This window comes from Sus scrofa, chromosome 1 (assembly GCF_000003025.6).
Source record: "Sus scrofa isolate TJ Tabasco breed Duroc chromosome 1, Sscrofa11.1, whole genome shotgun sequence".
Classification (NCBI taxonomy): domain Eukaryota; kingdom Metazoa; phylum Chordata; class Mammalia; order Artiodactyla; family Suidae; genus Sus; species Sus scrofa.
Window position 1 is genome coordinate 175,355,571 of NC_010443.5, and position 25,870 is coordinate 175,381,440.

The 25,870-nt window shown below is 37.6% G+C and overlaps 1 protein-coding gene across 2 annotated transcripts in view; it reads left to right on the plus strand.

Annotated features, from left to right (window-relative positions):
- The window catches only part of FANCM (Fanconi anemia complementation group M), a 68,101-nt gene that overhangs the window by 21,606 nt on the left and 20,625 nt on the right, over positions 1 to 25,870 (plus strand). For both annotated transcript variants that reach the window (XM_003480459.4, XM_021101202.1), the window contains 5 exons: positions 9,223 to 9,429; positions 12,481 to 12,694; positions 17,196 to 17,353; positions 18,941 to 19,096; positions 21,132 to 23,025. In XM_003480459.4, coding sequence (XP_003480507.1) covers positions 9,223 to 9,429; positions 12,481 to 12,694; positions 17,196 to 17,353; positions 18,941 to 19,096; positions 21,132 to 23,025 — 2,629 coding nt within the window. The remainder of the gene's footprint in view (positions 1 to 9,222; positions 9,430 to 12,480; positions 12,695 to 17,195; positions 17,354 to 18,940; positions 19,097 to 21,131; positions 23,026 to 25,870) is intronic.

A 25,870-nucleotide genomic window follows, 5' to 3' on the forward strand; every position in this document is an offset into this window, starting at 1 on the left:
TCTAGTGGAGAGAGTCTAGGAAGTTTTCCTAAGTCTGAATGTAACATTTTTCCTTATGTCACATCTAATAAGTACTTTAAAGGTTTAGGCATCTAGTGGGTGATATTAATAATGTTAATGTTTAAATGTGAATGAAAAATGAAGTATATTTTTGCCCAAGATGTCAAGTATTTTGAAATACCCATAGTACCTAACCTGACCCCTGACCAATTTCATTAGTACCTAAAGTCATTTCCTGAGTTTGTCAGTTACCATAAGAATCCTTATAGATTTAATTGACTCTGTGTTTTTGTTTTTGTTTTTGTTTTGGCATATGGAAGTTCTCAGGCTAGGGGTTATATTGGAGTTGCCGCCACCTACCTATGCCACAGCCACAGCAATACCAGATCCAAGCTGCATCTGCAACCTTCGCTGCAGCTTGTGGCAATGCTGGATCCTTAACCTACTACACAAGGCGAGGGATCAAACCTGCATCCTCATGGATACTAGTCGGGTTCTTAACCTGCTGAGCCTCAATGGGAACTCCTTGACTTTGTCTTTTACTCGCATTTATCAATAATATTTTTATGTAGGCTATAGTAACAACCTTTTTTATTACTCCTGTACATGATTGCTTTCATAACAGCAGTTTTATTCTGAAGTAAGCTTTCATACAAATAATTGCAATGGAATTATTCTTTTATTTAGAAATGGTGAAGTGGGAGTGGAAGTTGGGGGTGAGATTCTTTGGGGCCTTATAGGTCACTTCCACTTTAATGACTTTGGCTTTTACTCTGAGTCAGATGACAGGAAGCCCTTGGAGAATTTGGAGCAAAAGGTCATGGCCTGATTGATACTTTATTTTTTTTTTTTTTTTTGTTTTTTGTTTTTTTTTTTTTTTAATTTTATTTTCCCACTGTACAGCAAGGGGGTCAGGTTATCCTTACATGTATACATTACAATTACAGTTTTTCCCCCACCATTTCTTCTGTTGCAACATGAGTATCTAGACATAGTTATCAATGCTATTCAGCGGGATCTCCTTGTAAATCTATTCTAAGTTGTGTCTGATAAGCCCAAGCTCCCGATCCCTCCCACTCCCTCCCCCTCCCATCAGGCAACCACAAGTCTCTTCTCCAAGTCCATGATTGATTTTCTTTTCTGAGGAGATGTTCATTTGTGCTGGATATTAGATTCCAGTTATAAGTGATGTCATATGGTATTTGTCTTTGTCTTTCTGGCTCATTTCACTCAGCATGAGATTCTCTAGTTCCATCCATGTTGCTGCAAATGGCATTATGTCATCCTTTTTTATGGCTGAGTAGTATTCCATCGTGTATATATACCACATCTTCCAAATCCAATCCTCTGTCGATGGACATTTGGATTGTTTCCATGTCCTGGCTATTGTGAATAGTGCTGCAATGAACATGCGGGTGCATGTGTCTCTTTTAAGTAGAGCTTTGTCCGGATAGATGCCCAAGAGTGGGATTGCAGGGTCATATGGAAGTTCTATGTATAGATTTCTAAGGTATCTCCAAACTGTTCTCCATAGTGGCTGTACCAGTTTACATTCCCACCAACAGTGCAGGAGGGTTCCCTTTTCTCCACAGCCCCTCCAGCACTTGTTATTTGTGGATTTATTAATGATGGCCATTCTGACTGGTGTGAGGTGGTATCTCATGGTAGTTTTGATTTGCATTTCTCTTATAATCAGCGATGTTGAGCATTTTTTCATGTGTTTGTTGGCCATCTGTATATCTTCCTTGGAGAAATGTCTATTCAGGTCTTTTGCCCATTTTTCCATTGATTGATTGGTTTTTTTGCTGTTGAGTTGTATAAGTTGCTTGTATATTCTAGAGATTAAGCCCTTGTCAGTTGCATCATTTGAAACTATTTTCTCCCATTCTGTAAGTTGTCTTTTTGTTTTCTTTTGGGTTTCCTTTGCTGTGCAAAAGCTTTTCAGTTTGATGAGGTCCCATGGGTTTATTTTTGCTCTAATTTCTATTGCTTTGGGAGACTGACCTGAGAAAATATTCATGATGTTGATGTCAGAGAGTGTTTTGCCTATGTTTTCTTCTAGGAGTTTGATGGTGTCCTGTCGTATATTTAAGTCTTTCAGCCATTTGGAGTTTATTTTTGTGCATGGTGTGAGGGTGTGTTCTAGTTTCATTGCTTTGCATACAGCTGTCCAGGTTTCCCAGCAATACTTGCTGAATAGACTTTCCTTTTCCCATTTGATGTTCTTGCCTCCCTTGTCAAAGATTAATTGACCATAGGTGTCAGGGTTAATTTCCAGATTCTCTATTCTGTTCCATTGGTCTGTCTGTCTGTTTTGATACCAGTACCACACTGTTTTGATGACTGTGGCTTTGTAGTATTTCTTGAAGTCTGGGAGAGTGATGCCTCCTGCTTGGTTTTTGTTTCTCAGGATTGCTTTGGCGATTCTCGGTCTTTTGTGGTTCCATATAAATGTTTGGATTGTTTGTTCTAGTTCTGTGAAAAATGTCATGGGTAATTTGATAGGGATTGCATTGAATCTGTAGATTGCTTTGGGTAGGATGGCCATTTTCACAATATTGATTTTTCCAATCCAGGAACATGGAATATCTTTCCAATTTTTTTACATCTTCTTTGATTTCTTTGATTAAGGTTTTATAGTTCTCGGCATATAGGTCCTTTACCTCTTTGGTTAGGTGTATTCCGAGGTATTTGATTTTGTGAGGTACAATTTTAAAAGGTATCGTATTTTTGTATTCCTTTTCTAATGCTTCATTGCTGGTATACAGAAATGCAACTGACTTCTGAATGTTAATCTTATATCCTGCCACTTTGCTGAATTTATTAATCAGTTCAAGGAGTTTTGGGGTTGAGTCCTTAGGGTTTTCTAGGTATAGAATCATGTCATCTGCATACAGTGACAGTTTGATCTCTTCTCTTCCTATATGGATGCCTTTGATTTCTTTTGTTTGTCTAATTGCTGTGGCTAAGACTTCCAAAACGATGTTGAAGAGCAGTGGTGAGAGTGGGCATCCCTGTCTTGTTCCAGATTTGAGTGAGAAGGCTTTCAGTTTTTCCCCATTGAGGATTATATTTGCTGTGGGTTTATCATAAATGGCTTTGATTATATTCAGGAATGTTCCCTCTATACCCACTTTGGCGAGGGTCTTGATCATGAATGGATGTTGAACTTTGTCAAATGCTTTTTCTGCATCTATTGAGATGATCATATGATTTTTGACCTTTTTTTTGTTAATGTGGTGTATGATGTTGATTGATTTGCGTATGTTGAACCATCCTTGAGAACCTGGGATGAACCCAACCTGGTCATGGTGTATAATTTTTTTGATATGTTGTTGGATTCGGTTGGCTAAGATTTTGTTGAGAATTTTTGCATCTATATTCATCAATGATATTGGGCGATAGTTTTCTTTTTTGGTGGTATCTCTGCCTGGTTTTGGAATGAGGGTGATGGTGGCCTCATAGAATGTCTTTGGGAGTATTCCTTCTTCTTCAACCTTTTGAAAGAGTTTAAGGAGGATGGGCACCAATTCCTCTTTATATGTTTGATAGAATTCACCTGTGAAGCCATCTGGTCCTGGGCTTTTCTGATTGATACTTTAAAAGAATCACACTGGCTGCTATTTTAAGAATAAACTATAGGGGGCAAAGGGTGGAAATAGGAAAACCAATAGGAAGACTTACTATAATAATTCAAGTAAAGATGAGTGTGGCTGGGACTTCAGTGGTAGCGGAGAAGGTTGTGAGAAATGATTGGACTCTGAATATATTTCGAAGGTCAAACTGGCAGGACTTACTGACAAATTAGAGTGGGATGTGAGATAAAGGAGTGTGAAGGCTAATTCCAATGTTTTTGACCTGAGCAACTAGAACGAGTTGGCTATTAACTAAGGTGGATAAGATTGCAGGAAAGGCAAGTTTTGTAGAGAATATTAGCTTAGTTTTGGACAAATTAACTTTGGCATGCTTCTGAGATTAATGGCTTTTAAACTGTCAAAACTGATAGAGGACCAGTTTATTTCTTGCTAATACGTCACAGACAGATACCTTTGAATACTACAGTAAAAAATAAATTACTAGAAGAGTAAAATTAATGAAAAAAATTCATTTCTAGATTTTTTTTTAAATTATTAGAGTCAACAAATTTAGAGTAGCTCTGTCAAGTTTCTAAAGCCTTATTCTTAATTTTTGTAGTCTTGTCAGGCAGTAACAAACAGTTTGTGAACCGGTATCAGTACCAGTAATAAATAATTCATGGACTACACTTTTTGTAATACTATTTTATTTTATTAATTAATTTATTTTGACTGCAGCTGTGGCATATGGAAGTTCCTGGGCCAGGGATCAAATTCAAGCTGCAGCTGTGACCTGAGCTGCTGCAGAGAGAGCGCCGTATCCTTAACCCTCTGTGCTGCAGTGGGAACTCCTGAGTACCACTATTTTAAACATCAAGTAGGGAGTTCCCGTTGTGGCGCAGTGGTTAACGAATCCAATTAGGAACCATGAGGTTGCGGGTTCGATCCCTGCCCTTGCTCAGTGGGTTAACGATCCGGCGTTGCCGTGAGCTGTGGTGTAGGTTGCAGACGCGGCTCGGATCCCATGTTGCTGTGGCTCTGGCGTAGGCCGGCCGCTACAGCTCCGATTCGACCCCTAGCCTGGGAACCTCCATATGCCACAGGAGCGGCCCAAGAAATGGCAAAAAGACAAAAAAATTTAAAAAAATAAAAATAAACATCAAGTAGAGATGTTGAATGAACAATTGAATGAATATGTAAGTCTTGGGTTCACAGGTTCAAGGGTTTATAAAAAATATATACTTGGTTCCTTTTTTTTTTTTTTTTTGTCAATGCCGGATCCTTAACCCACTGAGCGAGGCCAGGGATTGAACCCGATCCTCATAGTTCCTAGTTGGATTGCTTAACCACTGAGCCAGGATGGGAACTCCCAAAAATATATACTTGGGAATCATCACCGTGTAGATGAGACCGGATGAAATTGCCAAGTGATTGAATTGGGATAGAGAAGATGTCCAAACACTGAGCCCTGGGATACTTCATTTTTATGGGAGGTAGCAATGATTATGATTCCCTAAGGAATCAGAATAAGTGGCTAGTGAAATAGGAGAAAGACCCAGAAGAGTGTGGTATATTTGGGCCAAATGTGGGGGAAGAAATGACTAAATATATAAATGCTGCTGATAGGTCATATACATGGGAATCGAGTATTGGTTTAAGAGATGAGGAGGCAGATGACCTTGAAAAGACCATTTTCAGTGGAATAGAGGGACAGTGCACCATTGAGAAGAGTAGAGATGGCAAGTATACAAGTCTTTCAAGGATTATTACTGTAAAGGGGCGCATACATGGAAGTAGTTTTTTTGTTTGTTTTGTGCTGAGCTATGTAATAGTATACTTGTATGCTTTAGGAATGATCAGTTGAGAAAGAAAAATTGATGATAGGGCAGAGAGAAGGGTATTTCTGTGGTGATCTTTGAATAAATGAGAGAAAAGGATGGGGTCTAGTACAAAACTATGGGAGGTGACCTCAGTTTAGAATATGGATCATTTGCTCAGAACAATAGGAGGGAAGGTGAATTGTACAGGCACAGGTAGAGGTGGGTAGGTGGATGTGGCAGTGAAACCTTGTCGAAGGTCTTTTTTGATTGCTCAATTTTTGTCTTGTCACTAACTGAGTGTGAGGATGGGGAAGAAATGTTAGAAGTTTGATCAGAGAGGTGTGAGTAGGAAACAGTTATCAGAATGCGGAGAGTGAATGAATGGGGGAAATATAACGTGATTTTCAGATAGCACTAAGGTCACTCAAAGTGAGATAGGAGTTTAAAGTGAAACTAGTCAGCATGGTTGGTGTTTTCCTGTAGCCATTTTCAACTGCATTAATGCAGGCTCAGACCACATAGAAAGTGAGATATAGTCAGGGCTGCAGTTTGGTCAGAGAAACATGGAGTGGGAGAGGAGCAAGGGAGTGGAATATAAGCAGAGAAAAATGGTAGGATCAATAGATTATAAATCCTGGTGGAAGATTTTTAATCACTTATTCCTTTCTTTGATTAATTAAACAACTCCTAGTTCATGTTTATATTTCAAGCTCCCAGGAAATGAATATCAATCATAGGCTAATAACACTTTAGTTTATATATGTTAACTAAAAAGGAGGTTCTTTGACATCCTTTATTAATCTACTAACTATTTATATACATATTTTTTTTCCTTTTTGACCACCTGTGGTATATGGAGTTCCTAGGCCAGGGATCAGACCAGAGCCGCAGTTGCAGCCTACACCCCAGGTATGGCAACTATTTATATCAAAGAATTATTATTATTATTTTTTTACAATTCTAGCTCTGTGATCCTTAAAAAAAAACAAAAACAAAAAAACAAACTAGGTAGGAGTTCCCTTTGTGACTCAGCAGTAACAAACCTGGCTAGTACCCATGAGGACATGGGTTTGCTCCCTGACCTCACTAAGCGAGTGAAGGATATGGCATTGCCATGAGCTTTGGTATTGGTAGCAGATGAGGCTTGGATCTGGCATTGCTGTGGCTGTGGCATAGGCTGGCAGCTGCAGCTCTGATTCTATCCCTAGCCTGGGAACTTCCATATGCTGAGGGTGTGGCCCTAAAAACACAAAAAAACAAAAAACAAACCAAAAAAAAAACTAGGAAAAAAGGACGTCTATTTTATTAAGTTATATATAGGCAATGTTAGGTCAGTCTTTCCTTGGCTTTATTCTTTTTTTTTTTTTTTTTTTGGTCTTTTTTTTTTTTAGGGCCACACCCATGGCATATGGAAGTTCCCAGGGCCAGGGATTGAACCAGACTACAACAGTGATAACACAGAATCCTTAATCCTTAATCCTTATCCTTAGGCCACTAAAGAATTCCTAAGGTTATTGTTTTTAATAATAGAACTAGCTTAAAGGAGTTCCCTGGTGGCTCAGCAAAATGAATCTGACTAGCATGCATGAGGACACAGTTTTGATCCCTGGCCTTGCTCAGTGGGTTAAGGAATCCAACATTTTTATGAGCTGTGGTGTAGGTTGCAGACGCTGCTCAGATCTGGCATTGCTGTGGCTGTGGTGTAGGCAGCTCCGATTCGACCCCTAGCCTAGGAACCTCCATATGCTTTGGGTAAGGCCCTAAAAAGACAAAACAAAACAAAACAAAACTAACCTAGGAATTAAGGTAATAGGTTTGTAGAGTCAGAGAGATCTGGGTTTAAATGCTGACAGTTGGGAGTTCCTGCTGTGGTTCAGTGAGTTAAGAACCTGACTAGTACCCATAAGGTTTCGGGTTCAATCCCTGGCCTCACTCAGTGGATTAAGGATCCAGTGTTGCTACAAATTGAGGCATAGGTATCAGGTATCAGATGTGGCTCAGATGCAGTGGTGTAGGCCAGTAGCTATAGCTCTGATTCAGCCCCTGGCCCGAAAACTTCCATGGGCTGTAGGTCTGGCTATAAAAAGAAAGAAAAATGCTGGTGATTATTATTACTTACAGAGTGGTAGAATTAAAAAAAAAAAAAACCTTTTTCTCTTTGGCCACACTCATGGCATGTGGAAGTTCCTGGACCATGGACCTGCACCACAGCAGTGACCCAAGCCTCGGCAGTAACAACATCAGATCCTTAGCCTGTTAAGCCGTAGAAGAACTCCTAGAATAGTAGAATATTTGCGTTTGAAAGGCTTTTTATGGTCTTTTGTTATGGGTCCACAGCTATCTGTATTTTGGTAGAGTCCGTATTTCCTTTTTATGTATACTTCCCTGACATTTTAGCCTGAAATTTACTTTTATATATAAGGTCAGATAACTGTCCTCCATACTAGCTATTTTGTTCAGGTATTTTTATATTTTAATAGGCATTCGTAAAGGCATTAGTCGAAAGTATCCCTGATTCCACTGAAAAACCATTATTCGATTTTGTTTCTATTCTCTATTGATCATTATCTTATTTAATTACTACTACTCCACGGTACAGAAACCTGCAGTCTTGGTGTTGATGAATATATGGTGAAACTGAGGCTCAGAGCATTGAAAAATAAGTTTATAAGGCTTAAGGAAACTTTTCAAAATGTTTGTTGACTTTTTCCTTAACTGATTCTCATGCTGATATAGTTTCATTAACTTGATAAGAGAGAAATCCTGGGGAAGTGGAGAAAAAATTTTCCCTGCACCCTTCTGAGTTCTTAGATGAGACCCTTGAAATGAAAGACTGCTTAAGGAGAGAAAAACAAACTTATTAGCATGTATATCTAATGTATGCATGAGAGATACCTAGGGAAAAAAATGAGTAACTCTCTGAGGTGGCTAAGAATTCAGATTTAAATAGCATCTTATGGGGAAAGAGGAGGCAGGTGCACAGGGGAGAGTAAATCATTTTTAGGGGAGATGAATCAGGCCTTAAAAGAAAAGATGGGAGGTATGATAGTTTGTGATGAGGTTTGCCTGGGTGTGGTGTGGACTTGTAGTCTCCTTTCTTGTGATAACAGAATTTTTCAATTTTTCCTGGTTGGTGAAACTCCTGGAGAAGGGATTTATGATGATTGAGTTCCTTTTGGAGGATTTGCTTTTAGAAAGATAAGCTTTGTTCAGAGAAAGCCTCTCCCTGTATTTGCTATTTTGAAGTGCCTACAGTTCAAAATCATCAGTATATCAAAGCAGCATAGTCTGGGGCAGCATGTTCTACCTACAGTCATGTTTTGGGAGAGCATATTCTGCTACCTGTCCCTGGAATGACAGTATAAGAGGTAAAGTGTGAATTCTAGAAGAAATAAAACATTCTGACTTTAAGCTAACAATAGTTTAATTATTAAACTTACTATTATTGTTAAATTTATAAAAATAATTTTAGGTCTAGCATATGATAAATAGCAGTAATTGCTCTGAGTCATTTACCTGCCTTACACCCTTTTTAGTGATGCTAAAAATAACTTCTTTGGTTTCTCATTTATATATAAATAGCTAGCAAATGCTTTTGGAATCACAACAATTATTAAAGCAAAGGAATTAGGGCCCCTTTGCATTTTACTACAGTCTCTTTTGGCTTAAGTTGCCATTTTGCTGCTTCTTTTCCTATTTGATAGTATTTTGATAGTATCCAATTTTTAATTTGGTTTCACTATTTTGGGGCAAATAGAAAAAGTATGCTTTGATCTTCAGTTCTCTTATACTTGCATCTAGTTATTTTAAAATCATTTTAATTTTAGGTGGTGAAACAGTTTCGTAGTGGTGGTTACAATACATTGGTTTCTACTTGTGTTGGTGAAGAAGGTTTGGATATAGGAGAAGTTGATCTTATAATATGCTTTGATGCCCAGAAGAGCCCGATTCGTCTTGTACAGCGAATGGGTAGAACTGGCCGCAAACGTCAAGGCAGGATTGTTGTTATCCTTGCTGAAGGACGAGAAGAACGTGTAAGTAGACTTGGGGAAGCGTAATTTGACAATTGAAATTTGAGAAATAGGGCCTAAAGACAAATATCAATCTGTTAAAACTCAAAGTCCAAACAATCTCTATGTAATTGTGATTGATTTTTATTTCCCTTTGTATTAGATTCTGCCTGTTCTTTTCTTGTAATTATGAGAATTTTTGACCAGATTTAATTTTATAATTTTTATTCAAATAAAGAAGCATATTTTTGTACTTCAGTATCAATTTAGAGACATCTAGATACAAAAATCAATATGTATTACTTTGTCTTACTATTTCCCTGTTTCTAAGCCCTGTTTTTGTGTTTAGCTTTTTTTTTTTAACTACACTGAATTGAGAATGGTTTTTACTTTTTTTTTTTTTTTTTTTTTTGTCTTTTTGCTATTTCTTCGGCCGCTCTTGTGGCATATGGAGATTCCCAGGCTAGGGGTCGAATCGGAGCTGTAGCCACCGGCCTACACCAGAGCCACAGCAACACGGGATCCGAGCCGCATCTGCAACCTACACCACAGCTCACGGCAACGCCGGATTGTTAACCCACTGAGCAAGGGCAGGGACCGAACCCGCAACCTCATGGTTCCCAGTCGGATTCGTCAACCACTGCGCTACGACGGGAACTCCAGTTTTTACATTTTAATTGCTTTTTTTTTTTTTAGGGCTACACCTGCATATGGGGTGTAGGGGTCACCAGGCTAGGGGTCAAATTGAGCTACAGCTGCCAGCGTACACCACAGCTCACAGCAACGCTGGATCCTTAGCCCACGGAGTGAGGCCAGGGGTTGAACCTACATCCTCATGGATCCTGGTAGGGTTTGTTAACCACTGAGCGGTGAAGAGAAGTCCTGGTTTTTACATTTTAAAGAGTTACCTAAATCAACAAACCAACCAACCAAAGTATATATCAGGGGTAAAGTGTAGCTTGCAAAGCCTAAAATATTTACTTTCTGGCCCTTAACAGAAAAGTTTGCTCATGCCTATTCTAAGTGATAAGGGACTTGAATGATATTCATACTTCGTTATAATCTTGAGTGACAAGCCTTCCTAAATAAGATGTTGTAAATAATATGATTTTGTGTTTGTACACTAAAGTATTAAATTAACTAACTTTTGTAAATCAGTGGGACTGTTTCTGTGGCTAAGTAAATAGTTTCACATTAAAGATTTTTTTCATTAATTATGATACTTTTAAAAAATGGATTTCAAATGTTTTATAAACTCTTTAAAAAAATCATCTTGAAAAATGAATTTCTTTTCCCCCAGCATTTTTATGTGATTATAGCATATTCTTATGTAACATATAGTTTGTCTAGAAAATGATCCCAGTAAATGAAATATCTGGCAGCACTTAAAAGCCTGTGTATTATCACTGAGTGGAATTGGATTTTAATTAATTGTATAACCTTAGGCAAATCACTTAACCTTTCTAGTCAGTAGTCAGCTGTTAGTTTTCTTTCTTTCTTTTTTTTTTTTTTTTGTCTTTTTGCCTTTTCTAGGGCTGCTGCCACATATGGAGATTCCCAGGCTAGAGGTCTAATCGGAGCTGCACTTGCTGGCCACAGCCACAGCCACAGCAATGCCAGATCCAAGCTGCGTCTGCGACCTGCACCACAGCTCATGGCAATGCTGGATCCTTAACCCACTGAGCAAGGTCAGGGATTGAACCTGCAACCTCATGGTTCCTCTTCAGATTTGTTAACCACTGAGCCACGACGGGAACTCCAGGTGTTAGTTATCTTATCTGTTGTCATAATGGTCCACATTTAATGAGTACCTGCTTTGTCTTGGACAGTGTTTCAAATTTTTCAAACACATTATTTTATTTAAACCCTGTCAACAAACCCTGTAAGGGCAATACTAATGCTTTTCTTGTTGTATACAGTTAAAGAAAACTGACACTTAGAGATGAAGTAACAAGATGAAGTAAGAGAATAGTATTTTTTTTTAATTTATGCTTATGTATATAGATATCAGACTTGTTCAAATATAGCAAGATTCTAAATAAAAGATTTCATTTGTAGGAGTTCTCAGCAGGTTAAGGACCTATCCTAACCTAAGCTAAGGGTAGTCTCCATAGGATGTGGGTTCAATCCCTGGCCTTGCTCAGTGGGTTAAGGATCAGGTGTTGCTGCAAGCTTTAGCATAGGTTGCAGTTGCAGCTCAGATCCAGTGTTGCTGTGGCTGTGGTATAGGCCTCGGGTGCAGCTCTGATTCGACTCCTAGCCTAGGAACTTCCATATCCTTCAGGTGCAGCTGTGACAACAACAAAAAAAGATAGATTTCCTTTGTACAGCTAAGCTTTTATCATAAATGGTTTTTTTTTTTGGGGGGGGGTGTTTTTTGTTTTTGTTTTTTTTTTTTTTTTTTGCTTTTTAGGGCCACAGGTGTGGTATATGGAATTTCCAAGGCTAGGGGTCGAATTGGAGCTGCAGCTGCCAGCCTGTACCACAGCCACAACAACATGGCATCCAAGCTGTGTCTGTGACCTGTATCACAGCTCACAGCAATGCTGAATCCTTAACTCACTGAGTGAGGCCAGGGATCGAACCTGCATCCTCATGGATACTAGTCGGGTTCATTTCCCCTACGCCACGATGGGAACTCCCTATAGTGATAAATTTTGAAACGTTTCATCAAGAGTAAATTGTACAGACTTCAAATTTAAGATGAGAGATTTTTTTCTTTCTTTATTTAGTGGCCGCCCTGAGGCATATGGAAGTTTCTGGCTAGGGATTGAAACCGAGCCACAGGGACAACCTACACTGCAGCTGTGACAATGCTGGATCCTCTAACCCACAGTGCTGGGCCTGGATTAAATCTGTGCCTCCACAGCAAACTGAGCTGCTGCAGTTGGATTCTTAACCCACTGTACCACAGCAGGAACTCTGAGACAACAGATAATCTATTCTCCAAGTATTTAAGTGGATCAGGCTTTAATTTACTGTTTAGAATAAACTCAGATTAATATAATAGTTGCTTGTTGGGGCTAGGTGATTATTATAGAAATAATGTGATTTGACATTTGTTTGTTTTTGCAGACTTATAATCAAAGTCAGTCCAACAAAAGAAGTATTTATAAAGCTATTTCAGGTAACAAGCAGGTCCTTCATTTTTACCAAGGAAGTCCACGAATGGTTCCTGAAGGAATCAGTCCACAATTACATAAGATGTTCATTGCACCTGGTGTCTATGAACAAGAGAAGACTTCTTGGAACTTGCAACGAAAGTCATCTATCTTTTCCTCTATGAATGGTAAATAAGAATTTTTGCATTTGGGAGTTCCCGTCGTGGCGCAGTGGTTAACAGTGGTTAACGAATCCAACTAGGAACCATGAGGTTGCAGGTTCGATCCCTGGCCTCACTCAGTGAGTTAAGGATCTGGCGTTGCCATGAGCTGTGGTGTAGGTCGCAGACACGGCTCAAATCTGGCGTTGCTGTGGCTGTGGTGTAGGCTGGCAGCTACAGCTCCGATTGGACCCCTAGCCTGGGAACCTCCATATGCCGCAGGTGTGGCCCGCAAAAGACAAAAAGACAAAAAATTACTTTTTTTTTTTTGCATTTGAGGCATACGTTTGTTTTCTTATTGTTCATTAGAAGGTCATATGCTGATATATTTCTTCTTTAAGAAAGTCAGTATACATTCTAGGATGTTATGATTGTTTACTTTGGAAAGGATAAGAGATTAGAAAGGAGACACTGGCAGTACAGAGTGAAGGAAACTCTGTTGGGAAAATTAATAATATCCTATCCTACCAACCCAGAGAATCCTCTTTACAAAATATAGAAAAGAAAGAAAATAGTTTTAATATTGAATAAGCATTAAGCCATATTACAATGTGCATTGTAAACAATCCACTAAGATAATACAAAGACAGAAAGAAAATTTTACCCTATTCATTCTCTCAACCAGTTGCAATCCTTTATATACATATTCTTAAGATTAAAAGTAACTTGTCCTCATATAAAAGGACAGCAGCATTTGCTATACATTCACCAAGTAATTGAGGTAGCCATTTGTGTTGCCTTTATACAAAGAAATAATAAAACTTCTCTCTCTCAGAGTTCCTGTCATGGCTCAGTGGTAACAAACCTGACTGATATCCCTATGGATGTTCACCACCATTACACCAGATAGTGGTGAAGTTAGACTAAGTTATTGGTTATATTGAGAAGGTGAGAAACAAATCCTTTGGTTTTGTATAGTAATCAGAGTGTTGCTAGCTTAAGAACTTCAGGGATTTTGATGATATCAAGAAAATGTCTTGAAATATTAGCACTTTAAAAATGAGAAACAAAGTTTCTCTTTTGAATTTTACTTAATCTTTTTTTTTTTTCTTTTTGTCTTTTTAGGGCCACACCTGCAGCATATAGAGGTTTCCAGGCTAGGTATTGAATTGGAGCTGTAGCCTCAGGCCTACTCCAGAGCCATAGCAACTTGGGATCCAAGCCTTGTCTGTGACCTATACCACAGCTCACAGCAACACCAGATCCTTAATCCACTGAGTGAGTCCAGGGATGGAACCCGCATTATCATGGATCCTAGTTGGGTTTGTTAGCCACGGAGCCACGACGGGAACTCCTTTTACTTAATCTTTAAGGAAGGCTTCTAAAGAGTCATAAAATCATGTAGCTATATACTGAAATTTGGAAGAAATCTTGAGGGTCATCTTATGCACTTACCTGTCAAGGTAGGAATGTTTTCTGCAACATTCTTATTAAATGTGTACTCAGCCTCAAATAGAACATCTCTGTTAATGGAAATTGCATTCTTTTTTTTTTTTTTTTTTTAAATGGCAACGCCAGGGGCATATGGAAATTCCTTGGCCAGGTTGAACCCTCAGCCTCTGAAGTGACCAAGTCCTGCAGTTGGGTTCCTAACTCACTGCACCATAGCAAGAACTCTGGAAATTCTCTTCTTTTTTTTTTTTTTTTTTTTTTTTTTTTTTTTTTGGTATTTTCTAGGGCCACACTCACAGCATATAGAGGTTCCCAGGCTAGGGGTCTAATCGGAGCTGTAGCTCCGGCCTATGCCAGCGCCACAGAAACGTGGGATCTGAGCCACATCTTCGACCTACACTACAGGTCACAGTAATGCCGGATCCTTAACCCACTGAGTGAGGCCAGGGAATGAACCCAAAACCTCATGGTTTCTAGTCAGATTCATTAACCACTGAGCCACACTCTTGGAAATTCTCTTCTTTTATAAAGGTTCATTCCATTGTTGAAGAGAACAATGGAAGAATCCTTTTGTTGAAAAAAATCTGTAACTTTTTCTCATCAATTTAGTTTTGGTTTTGTTAACTGAAGAAAACACACACCCCCACACACCCCCACCCACCCCCTGTAAGTTGAGAATTATGTTTTATTCAGGGCATTACTGAAAACTATAGGCCAGGAATTAGCCTCTCAGATAGTTCTGAAGGACTGTTCCAAAGAGGTATGGGAGGTGTTTTGCTGGGAAAAAAAACACAAAAAACAAAACTAGTAGTTGAACATCAAAAGATTCCTGCTAATCACAAAATAGACATTTCAAATTAATCATTTTAGTGTAATTTTTATGTATGGAAAGATGCAAAAGTCTGAGCTCACTGAAATTATTCTTTTGATATTAAGCTCAGCTAATTAGGACCAATATCCTATTTTCCTCTATCCTAAAGCCCCCTCCAGGCAGCTGCAATGGCTGATGTCTTAATATCCTTTGTTTACTGAAATGGCTGGTGATTTTCTTTGTCCACAGCTTCTAGTTACAAAAAATGGTTTTGATCTCTGGTTTGCCTAGGTGGCAGTTCTTTATGTATTTAAGGATAGTATCTCTCAAGTTTGTTCTACTGGTGTTCATACCATGAAGTTTCCGTCCTAGTCACCTGCTTTGGACTCACTTAAATTTGTTAATGTTCTTTCCCTTAACTCAGGGCCATTAATCAGTATGTTTTGGATATGACTTTTAAACCTGATGTAAATCCACTTAATAGAACTATACCTACCTGTCATGAGTCTTTGCCCAATTTTTGGTTAAAATGAAAAGATAGTATATATTTTAAATTCTCTTGAATTTGTTTAACAGTAGCATCAAAACTTCATTAGGTTGGCATAAATTTTTCTTAGTGATCATTTTATTTTTATAAATGTTAATCATACGTTTGATGATTATTTGTAAAAAGTTACTGGGGATGGATGGTAAAATTCTAGAACCTGTCCTTTTTTTTTTTTTTTTTGGGCATTTTAGGTCCCCACCCACGGCATATGGAGGTTCCCAGGCCAGGGGTCTCATTGGAGCTATAGCTGCCGGCCCACCCCACAGCAGTGCAGGATCTGAGCCTCATCTGTGACCTACACCTAGCTGACGGCAATGCCAGATTCTTAACCCACTGAGCAAGGCCAGGGATCGAACCTGTAACCTCATGATTCCTAGTCTGATTCATTTCTGCTGTACCATGACGGAAGCTCCTAGAACCTGTCCTTTTTTAAAAAATTGAGATAATATTAGCTTATGTTCATTTTTCTGTGCCCTTTTCTTCTATTCCCTATGATATTTCAAGTGTCAATGATTTGTTTTGCCATGATAGTGAATATATATATATATATATATATATATAATCTTCTTTTAAAAGTTTTAAAAATATTTATTTATATATATTTGTCTTTTTTTTTTAGGGCCATACCCACGGCATATGGAGGTTCCCAGGCTAGGGGTCCAATTGGAGCTGTGGCTGGCAGCCTACACCAGAGCCACAGCAATAGGGGATCTGAGCCACATGGATGCTAGCTGGGTTCCTTAACTGCTAAGCTACGAGGGGAACTCCATAAATTTTTTTTTAAATTTTTATGATTTTTATTTTTTTCATTATAGGTGATTTATAATCTTCTATATATTACTATATAATTCATTTGGGGTTAGAGGTCTGAATTTGTTTAAAGTGGCTAGGAGAAAGGAATACCTTTCTATTTTAAAAGTCTTAGTGCTCGCTTCGGCAGCACATATACTAAAGTTGGAAGATTAGCATGGCCCCTGCGCAAGGATGACACGCAAATTCGTGAAGCGTTCCATATTTTTTGCTGTACAGTGGGAAAATAAAAAAAATTATAAAAAAAATAAAAATAAAAAAATTTCCATGCAAATAAAAAAAAAATAAATAAAAAAAATAAAAGTCTTAGCGCCTCAGCTTGCTATATCTGAAAGGGATCTGAGAGATGACCTAGTTCAAACCTCTTATTTTAGAAAAGGTTCCCAAGTTAGTCTTTCCTGCCCTCTTTCAACCATTACCCTACCTACCTCATTTGAGACTTAAGCTAAAAACCTTTTTTAGTCTTGGCATCTCTCTCTCCTCCCTTTCCACCCTTCCACTCCCTGCCCCACCACCAGTTTCAGGTGACTTTTATGATACTATTATAATAGGTTATGATACTAGTTTTCACTTGTAAAGTGTTTCCTGACATGTCTTAGACAACAAAATGGAGAGTCTGAGAGCCTAGCTATCTGGTGCTATTTTGTTAATGAAGTCATTACCAAAGTTAGCTCTATACAGAAGGGTGCACTACTACTTTCAAAGTGGTGAGATGAATTTAGGAGATATGTGGAAGCAGGAAGTGATAACCAGAGTGATTATACTTAGAAAACTAATTTTAAAAAATAAAATCAGTGGCTTAGGAGAAAAAAGTAGACATAAATAGAGAGTTTGAGTTGATGTCATGTATTTTGTGTTTGCCTAGCATATTTTTTTACACCTCTTTTCAATTTTTTTTGAACTTACAGGAATGAGGCAAAATCATTTGAAGAAAGATTGGTTTTTATCAAAGGAAGAATTTCAGTTATGGAGCAGACGATACAGATTAAGAGACAGTGATGAAATTAAGGAAATAGTATTGCCTCAAGTTCAGTTTCTATCTTTACAGAGTGAGGAGAACAGACCAGTAAGTTGAACATGTTCTAGACACTTTTTATAGTGATTATGTAATAGCTTTGGGAGTAAAGAGAATGTATGTCCATGATCAGAATGTCAACCTAATGTAAAAACTAAGAATGTAATTAAGCAGTCTAAAAAAGAATATTAAATCTAACCCGGTAAAACTAATAATTTTCTTATATTCCTTATTGTATATATATTTTTACAGACTGTAATATATTTACATAAGTTCTGACTTTTCTTTATTACTTTCTGCGTATGAACATTTCTATGTAGGTATAATGCGTATAGTTGTTATATTATTCTGCAATATACCATGCTTTGTTTGGCTATTTCCCTGTCTTGTTTTAGAATTATTTTCAGTGTATTACTAATATGCTTTTTCAGTATAAAATCATGAGCATCTTTGTACAAGGTAATTTTTTTTTTTTGGTCTTTTTAGGGCTGCCCCCATGGCATACAGAAGTTGCCAGGCTAAGGACAGAAACAGAGCTGTAGCCTCCGGCTCATGCCACAGCCACTGCAACTTGGGATCTGAGCTGTGTCAGTGGCCTACACCACAGCTCAGGCAACGCCAGACCTTAACCCACTGAGAGGGGCCAGGGAACAAACCTGCGTCCTCATGGATACTAGTCAGGTTCACGACTGCTGAGCCACAACGGGAACTCCTAAAAATATATTTAAAAGGGCATCTTGTTACTTTATGAATTTTTTTTCTTTTTTCTTCTGAAATTTTAAATGAATTAAAATTTAAATGAATTAAATGAATTAAAATTTAATTAAAAATTAAAAAATTAAAATTAATTAAATAATTTAAATGAATTAAAAATTTTAAATGAATTAAAATTGTTTACAGTAGTGGATTATCTGTATATTAAGTATTTTATTTTTTATTTTTTTAAATTTTTAAATTTTTTTTTATTTTTTCCCGCTGTACAGCATGGGGACCAAGTTACTCTTACATGTATACATTTTTTCCCCCACCCTTTGTTCTGTTGCAGTATGAGTAGCTAGACATAGTTCTCAATGCTACTCAGCAGGATCTCCTTGTAAATCTATTCTAAGTTGTATCTGATAAGCCCAAGCTCCCCGATCCCTCCCACTCCCTCTCCCATTAGGTAGCCACAAGTCTATTCTCCAAGTCCATGATTTTCTTTTCTGTGGAAATGTTCATTTGTGCTGGATATTAGATTCCAGTTATAAGTGATATCATATGGTATTTGTCTTTGTCTTTCTGACTCATTTCACTCAGTTTGAGAGTCTCTAGTTCCATCCATGTTGCTGCAAATGCCATTATGTCATTCTTTTTTATGGCTGAGTAGTATTCCATTGTGTATATATACCACATCTTCCTAATCCAATCATCTGTCAATGGACATTTGGGTTGTTTCCATGTCCTGGCTATTGTGAATAGTGCTGCAACAAACATGCAGGTGCATGTGTCTCTTTTAAGTAGAGTTTTGTCCGGATAGATGCCTAAGAGTGTGATTGCAGGGTCATATGGAAGTTCTATGTTGTATAGTAAGTGTTTTTTAAATCAGCCTTTGATATCCAAGTATGTGTTTTTTTATTATGTTAAAAATTGTTAATCAAGACTCAAGAACTAGCAGCTGGAGTTCGTCAGCTCTCTCTCTGTGAATGGAGACTGTGGCAGGATCATCCTTTGCCTACATATCAAGTCAACCATTCAGATCGATGCCACCATTTCATAAATATTATGCAAATGATAGAAGGAATGAGACATGAGGAGGTAGGGTTCTACTATACTTTCTCTTGCTGGGGTATGATGGTGAAACTAGAATACTTAATTTTTATTCTTCTTAATTTGAAGTCATTATTATAAGAAATATGAATTATAAATAATCGCAGCTAGACTGTTTTGTTTTTCCATATAGCTCCTTGTGATCTCAGTGAGGAACTAGTTTTCTGCTTAGGAGAAGTAGGCCTAATTAGAAGTTCATCTGTAAATATTGATAGACCAGAGTAAAATTTTAACATAGTGATTGATTTGTATAAGCTGTTTATAAGGCTAATTTAGGATTCTTGTTAGATTGGGATTTATTAAAAATATTCTCCATGGTATAGGCCATTTGGCACATTTCTTTTGTCCTGGTGGTAATTTAGAGAATTACCAATTCCCTGAACAGTTTCTCCATTATTCTTCTTTGAAGGAGAATGAATTGTGAAATCCAAAATGCCTGGATTAGTCACAACTTTACTTCTAAGTAATCGTGCAACTATAATTTAATATCTTTGTGCCTCAGTTTCATCTGTAAAATGGGGATAATGATAGTACTTTCTTCACAAGGTTGTTGTGAGTATTAAATGATTTAATATAAGTAAAGCAATTGCAATAGTAACTGGCACATAGTATGCAATAGATTGTAGCTGCTGTTTTTATTATTAGCTGTTCTTTGTTAGTACAAGTAACTAAAGTAATTATTTGTGGATTGCAACAAAGCCTGTGCCATCAGATGAACACCAAATAATTTAATGCCTTCTGTATGGTGTGGTGTTTTCTAGGCCCTGTGGTAAAGAAGCCAGATAAAATATTCTTTCTTGGGGGAGCATATATACTAGCAGGTAGATGGACGTTCTTATATTAGTATTTATTGTATTTACTGTTCAAAAAGTGGAGCATTAACTGCTTAAGTCCCTAAATAGTAGAGGAATCTTGACTAAAGTGGCATTCATGGGCAAGAGGGAAGGATGCGTCAGTGGTGGTGAGGTCTCTAGTTTTAGATTTAGAGGTAAAATTTGGAAATTCACTATAAGAGTTCTTAGGAAATTGGTTAAAAATAGTATATTCTAGCCTACAGCCTAGAAGAAATATAAGTCCTGTTATTTCAGATATTCTAAAAGCTGTTCTTAGTTTACGTTCATCAAGAGAGTAAATTTAACATATGTATGTGTTTTTCATTTATATATATTAATTTCTGAAATATCTTTTTAGGAAGTTAGAATAAATGTTCAATTAAATGTTAGAAGTGAAAAAAGGAGTTCCCGTCGTGGTGCAGTGGTTAACGAATCCAACTAGGAACCATGAGGTTGCGGGTTCGGTCCCTGCCCTTGCTCAGTGGGTTAATGATCCGGCGTTGCCATGAGCTGTGGTGTAGGTTGCAGACGCGGCTCGGATCCCGCGTTGCTGTGGCTATGGCGTAGGCAGGTGGCTACAGCTCGGATTCGACCCCTAGCCTGGGAACCTCCATATGCCGCGGGAGTGGCCCAAGAAATAGCAAAAAGACAAAAAAAAAAAAAAAAAAAGTGAAAAAAACCTAATGTTTATAATCTTATTTTATATATTCAATAAATTTGCACTTTTACAAATTGTTATCATGGGTCTCGTATTAAGTACTGGGAATACAAAAATATTAACTGATTCAAGATAGTTTCACAGTAGTGTCATTTCTAATATTGCTTGACTTAACAGAATAACTTTTTAAAGAATAAAAAAAAATCACCTGAGAGAGATCCCACTGTGGCGCAATGCAGTTGGCGGCATCTTTGCATCACCAGGATATAGGTTCAATCCCTAGCCTGGCACAGTAGGTTAAAGGATCTGGTGGTGGTGTTGCTGCAGTGTAGATGCAGTTGTGGCTCAGATCTGATCACTAGCACAGGACCTCCATATGCCAAGGAGCAGCCAAAAAACAAACAAAAGAAAATCATTGGAATAATGTATTATTGTTTAGAAAATATTTTAACAGAGTGAAACTCATCTCTTAGAATTGGCTTTTTTGTTTTGTTTTGTTTTCCTGTGACTTTTTCATTTTCCTTCTTTATAGGGAGAATGCAGCTATGAATTGGAAATTAAATCTTATTTACAAGTGGAAGATATTAGCTCAACCTTTAGTATTTCTAAGAATGGTGCCTTTACTAGTAAGAAGAAATCTTCATTTCCAAAGAGTATAAATCAAGACAGATCATTCCTGATGACAGAATCTGATGAAGAATTTGCTGAAATTTTTAAACAAACTCATATCAAACCTACTAAAATTGCATCTGTAAAGAAGAAAGCTTCTAAAGAACTGAAAAAAGGTCAACCTAAAAAAGAAAATAAGAATGTTGTCATAGATTCTTTAGATACTAATGGCAATTCTGCTACTGAAGATATTTTTCAGGTAGACCTACTAAATGATAAAAAAGCATCAGATATAGATGAAGTTGCTGCCACAGGGGCTATCAATGAATATGTTGCTAATAAGTCATGTGGTTTATTGACAGATTGTCAGTTTATAAATAAATCTACTAGTTCATTTACTGGAAGTTTTTCAGATTCTGGTTATAACAGTTTCAGCGATGAGAAATCTCTTTCATCTAGCTTATTTTTCCCATTTGAGGATGAACTTTATGTAGCTGGAACAGATGACCCAATTTATAATTGTCATTTATTAACAAAAGAGGTACTAACTAATGTAGAGAGATTTTTATCTCATTCCCCTCCTCCCCTCAGTGGACTCTCAAATTTGGAATATGAAATTTCTAAGGGTTCTGCACTTGAGAACTTGCTTTTTCTACCCAGCACAGAGTGTTTACAGAATGATCAATCCATCTGTTTGATGTCACATTCAGCTGTAAATTCTCAACAGAATTTAGAATTAAGTTCACTTAAATGTATTACTCTTCCTGCTGAAAAAAATTGCCTTTCTGGTACAACGAATGATACCATTATTGATGAGCCAAACTACTGTGACTATGATATAGTACATAAAGATATTAAAAATGAAAATTTAGTATCTAACAATCATATTCAAATAAACACAGGCCCTCCAAAGTGTTTTGTTGAAGAAAAGCATCCTGATATTGCTAACTATGGCCTCCCAGTATTGCATTCTGATCAGGATGAGAGTTTACCATTATTTGAAGATGTTGATACAGAGTTCAATGACGTGAGCCTTTCTCCCTTGAATAGTAAATGCAAATCTTTATGTGTGTCAGACAAAACTGCTGTAAATGAAATGGCACTGGTTTCTCAGTTCTTAATTTCTGATGAACTTTTGTTAGACAATAATTCTGAACCCCAAGATCAAATTATTGGTGATACTGTTAGTTGGAAACATGAAGATTTGAGAGATGTACATGAGGAAAAATTGAAGAATGATGAATATGGTTTTGACTGCTCTAAGTATTTATTTTCTGTTACATTTGACTTAGGATTTTGTAGTCCAGATTCTGATGATGAAATATTAGAACATGCATCAGATACAAATAAGAATAAAGTTTCAGATGATCTACCTGGAAGGCATTTAGATATTAAGGAGATAAGTGATGCAAATTGTGTTTCACATCAAGCAGCAATACCAAGAGACCAAGTTGATAGTTCTATGAGCATAAGTGTTACTAACCCATCAAGTGAAGATAAGCAGAATCCAACTTTAACGTGTTTTCCAATGAGTGCTGCAAAAAATAAGAAAGGTACATCCCCTGGTTATTCTCAATTTTCTTTGCCAGTAGGAGAAAAAATTGTGAGCACGCCCCTTTGTAAATCAAACACACGAAACTCATTTTCCAAGAAGAGAATAGATATGGCTAGGAATTCAGATTCTAATAAGGGAAAAGTAAATCTACAAAGTTTCAAAGAAACATTGAATTCAACTTTTGACAATTCAGGATTTTCTATAGAAAAGGATAAAAGCAAGGAACAAATCAATCTGCATCAATCCCGCCATTCTGCTGAAGGTAAGATTCCAACTATATAAAAAACACATTGTTTTAGAATGATTACTTTGGATCAGATTCTGTAATTTTTCAAAATGTAATTTCTCAATATGTGGTGTGTTGAATTAGGTAAATCATGTACTTAACTATATATTTCTTAAGTATATTCTTACTAAGACTTGTTTTATCTAAATATTCGTGCATGCTGTGGAAAAAGCATTATGCTAGACACTGAAATATAGAAATATAAGATTTGGCCCTAGCCTTTGACTGTAAAACACAAACAATTATGTGGCATATACATTTGAAAAGGTATCAGTAAAATGTGAAAATAGCTACCAAATGAATAATAAGATAGCAGACATTTAGAATGTTCAAAAGATGAAAAATTTTTGAACTGAATTAGATTGGAAATGTTGACTTTTAATGTAGATTTTAATTTTGGCTCCTCAGGAATATTTATGATTTGAATTTGTTGAAATAATCAAGGGAGAATTTAGATGTTATAAAATGATAAAAACAGAGGGAAAAAAGGAAAGTGTTAGACTTTGAGGGGATAGTATAAAGTAGAGGTTTTTGTTTTGTTTTTAGGCTGCATCTGCAGCATATGGAAGTTCCCAGGCTAGGGATCGAATCAGAGCTATAGCCACTAGCCTACACCACAGCCACAGCAATGTGGGATCTGAGCCACATCTGCAACCTACACCACAGCTCATGGCAACGCCAGATCCCCAATCCACCTAGCAAGGCCACGGATCAAACCCACATCCTCATAGCTCCTAGTCAGGCTTGTTAACCACTGAGCCATGAAGGAACTTCTTCAAGTAGAGGATTTATATAGCACAGAATGTGAGGAGAAATTTACTGTTTGTGTATAAAAAATTACTCCCCCAAATTTAGGAGCTTAAAATAACATTTATCTCACAGTTTCTGTAGTTTAGGAATTTGAGAGTTGCTTAACTAGGTGGTTCTGGCTTAGCATATCTCATGAGATTATAGTCAAGATTTCACCTGGGGTTACGGTCATCTGAAGACTTAAGTGAGCATGTAGAACCTGCTTTCAGGATGGCTTATTTGGAAGGGGAGAGGAGGGTGATGGTAGGCACACAGGAATCTCTGGTCCATAGCAATTCTAAAATCTAGTAGAAATGAGATTGAAAGTTTCTTTTTTCTTTTTCTTTTTTCTTTTTTTTTTTTGTCTTTTTGTCTTTTCTAGGGCTGCTCCTGGGGCATATGGAGGTTCCCAGGCTAGGGGTTTAATCGGAGCTGTAGCTGCTGGCCTATGCCAGAGCCACAGCAACGCAGGATCCGAGCTGAGTCTGCGACCTACACCACAGCTCATGGCAATGCTGGATCATTAACCCACTGAGCAAGGCCAGGGATTGAACCCTCAACCCCATGGTTCCTAGTCGGATTCGTTACCCACTGCACCACGATGGGAACTCCGAAGGTTTCTTGATTAGTACTCAAAGCCTGGGAATAATTAATAGCCTTGACCTCTTCAATGGCTATTAATCTTCCTACAAACAATTCCTTTGAGACTTTTCATGCTTTTACTAGCTCTCCTCAAAAATCCGTTCTGCTGACTTTCTAGTTGTAAAGCTATGTCCACAGTTTAGGTTTGGTATTCAGTTCCTTATTTCCAGGTACCAAATCTGTATTATCTATCTCTTGCTGTGTAACAAATTTCCCCTCAAAATTAATAGCTTAAAACAACAAACAGGTATTATTTCACCATCCCTCTGAACTAGGAATTCCAGAATGGCTTAGCTGAGTGTTCTAGATATTTAAGAAGTTGCAGTCAAGATGTTGGCCAAATCTGCACTTATCTGAAGGCTTGAATAAGCCTGGAGGATCACATTGCTCTTGGTTAAGAGGACTCAGTTTCTTACTATGTGGGTCTCTCCATAAAGTTACTTCCTATGTTCTAACCATATAGCATCTAGCTTCTTCCAGATTGTGTGATGAGAGAGAGCAAAAAGCAAGAAGGAGGTCTTTTATGACCTAGACTCTGAAGTAACATACCTTCACTTTCATTATATTCTTTTGTTAGACGCAAATGACCAAGTTTGGCCTACTTTCCAGGATAAAGGAATTAAGATCCACCTCTTGAATAACAGGCATATCGGAGGATTTATGAATCTATCCTAAAACAACCACAGGTTTTTTTTTTTTTGTCTTTTTTGTTGTTGTTGTTGCTATTTCTTGGGCCGCTCCCGTGGCATATGGAGGTTCCCAGGCTAGGGGTTGAATCGGAGCTGTAGCCACCGGCCTACGCCAGAGCCACAGCAACGCAGGATCCGAGCCGCATCTGCAACCTACACCACAGCTCACAGCAACGCTGGATCGTTAACCCACTGAGCAAGGGCAGGGACCGAACCCGCAACCTCATGGTTCCTAGTCGGATTCGTTAACCACTGCGCCACGATGGGAACTCCGCAACCACAGGTTTTTATACAAGGTTTCTGAAAGACACACACAAAAAAAGTGTCTTCAATCAAAATTTTATGAAAGTGCAAAAATAGAGCTTTCTTTAAGTACCTGGAAATTTGAAGGATTTGATTTTACATGAGTTTTTATTAGCATTCTTTCCACCCATATAATGTTGTTCCCATTACAACATTTGGTTGGCTACCAATTTTTTAAAAAAATGTAGTTGATTTACAATGTTGTAAATCTTCTTCTTTTAGTTTTACATCTTTTAAAGTTTTTTGCTTCTTTTAGTTTTTTGCTTTTTAGTGCCACACCCATGGCATATGGAAGTTCCCAGGCTAGGGGTCAAATTGGAGCTACAGCTGCCAGCCTATGCCATAGCCACAGCAATGCCCGATCTGAGCCACATCTGTGACCTACACCACAGCTCGTG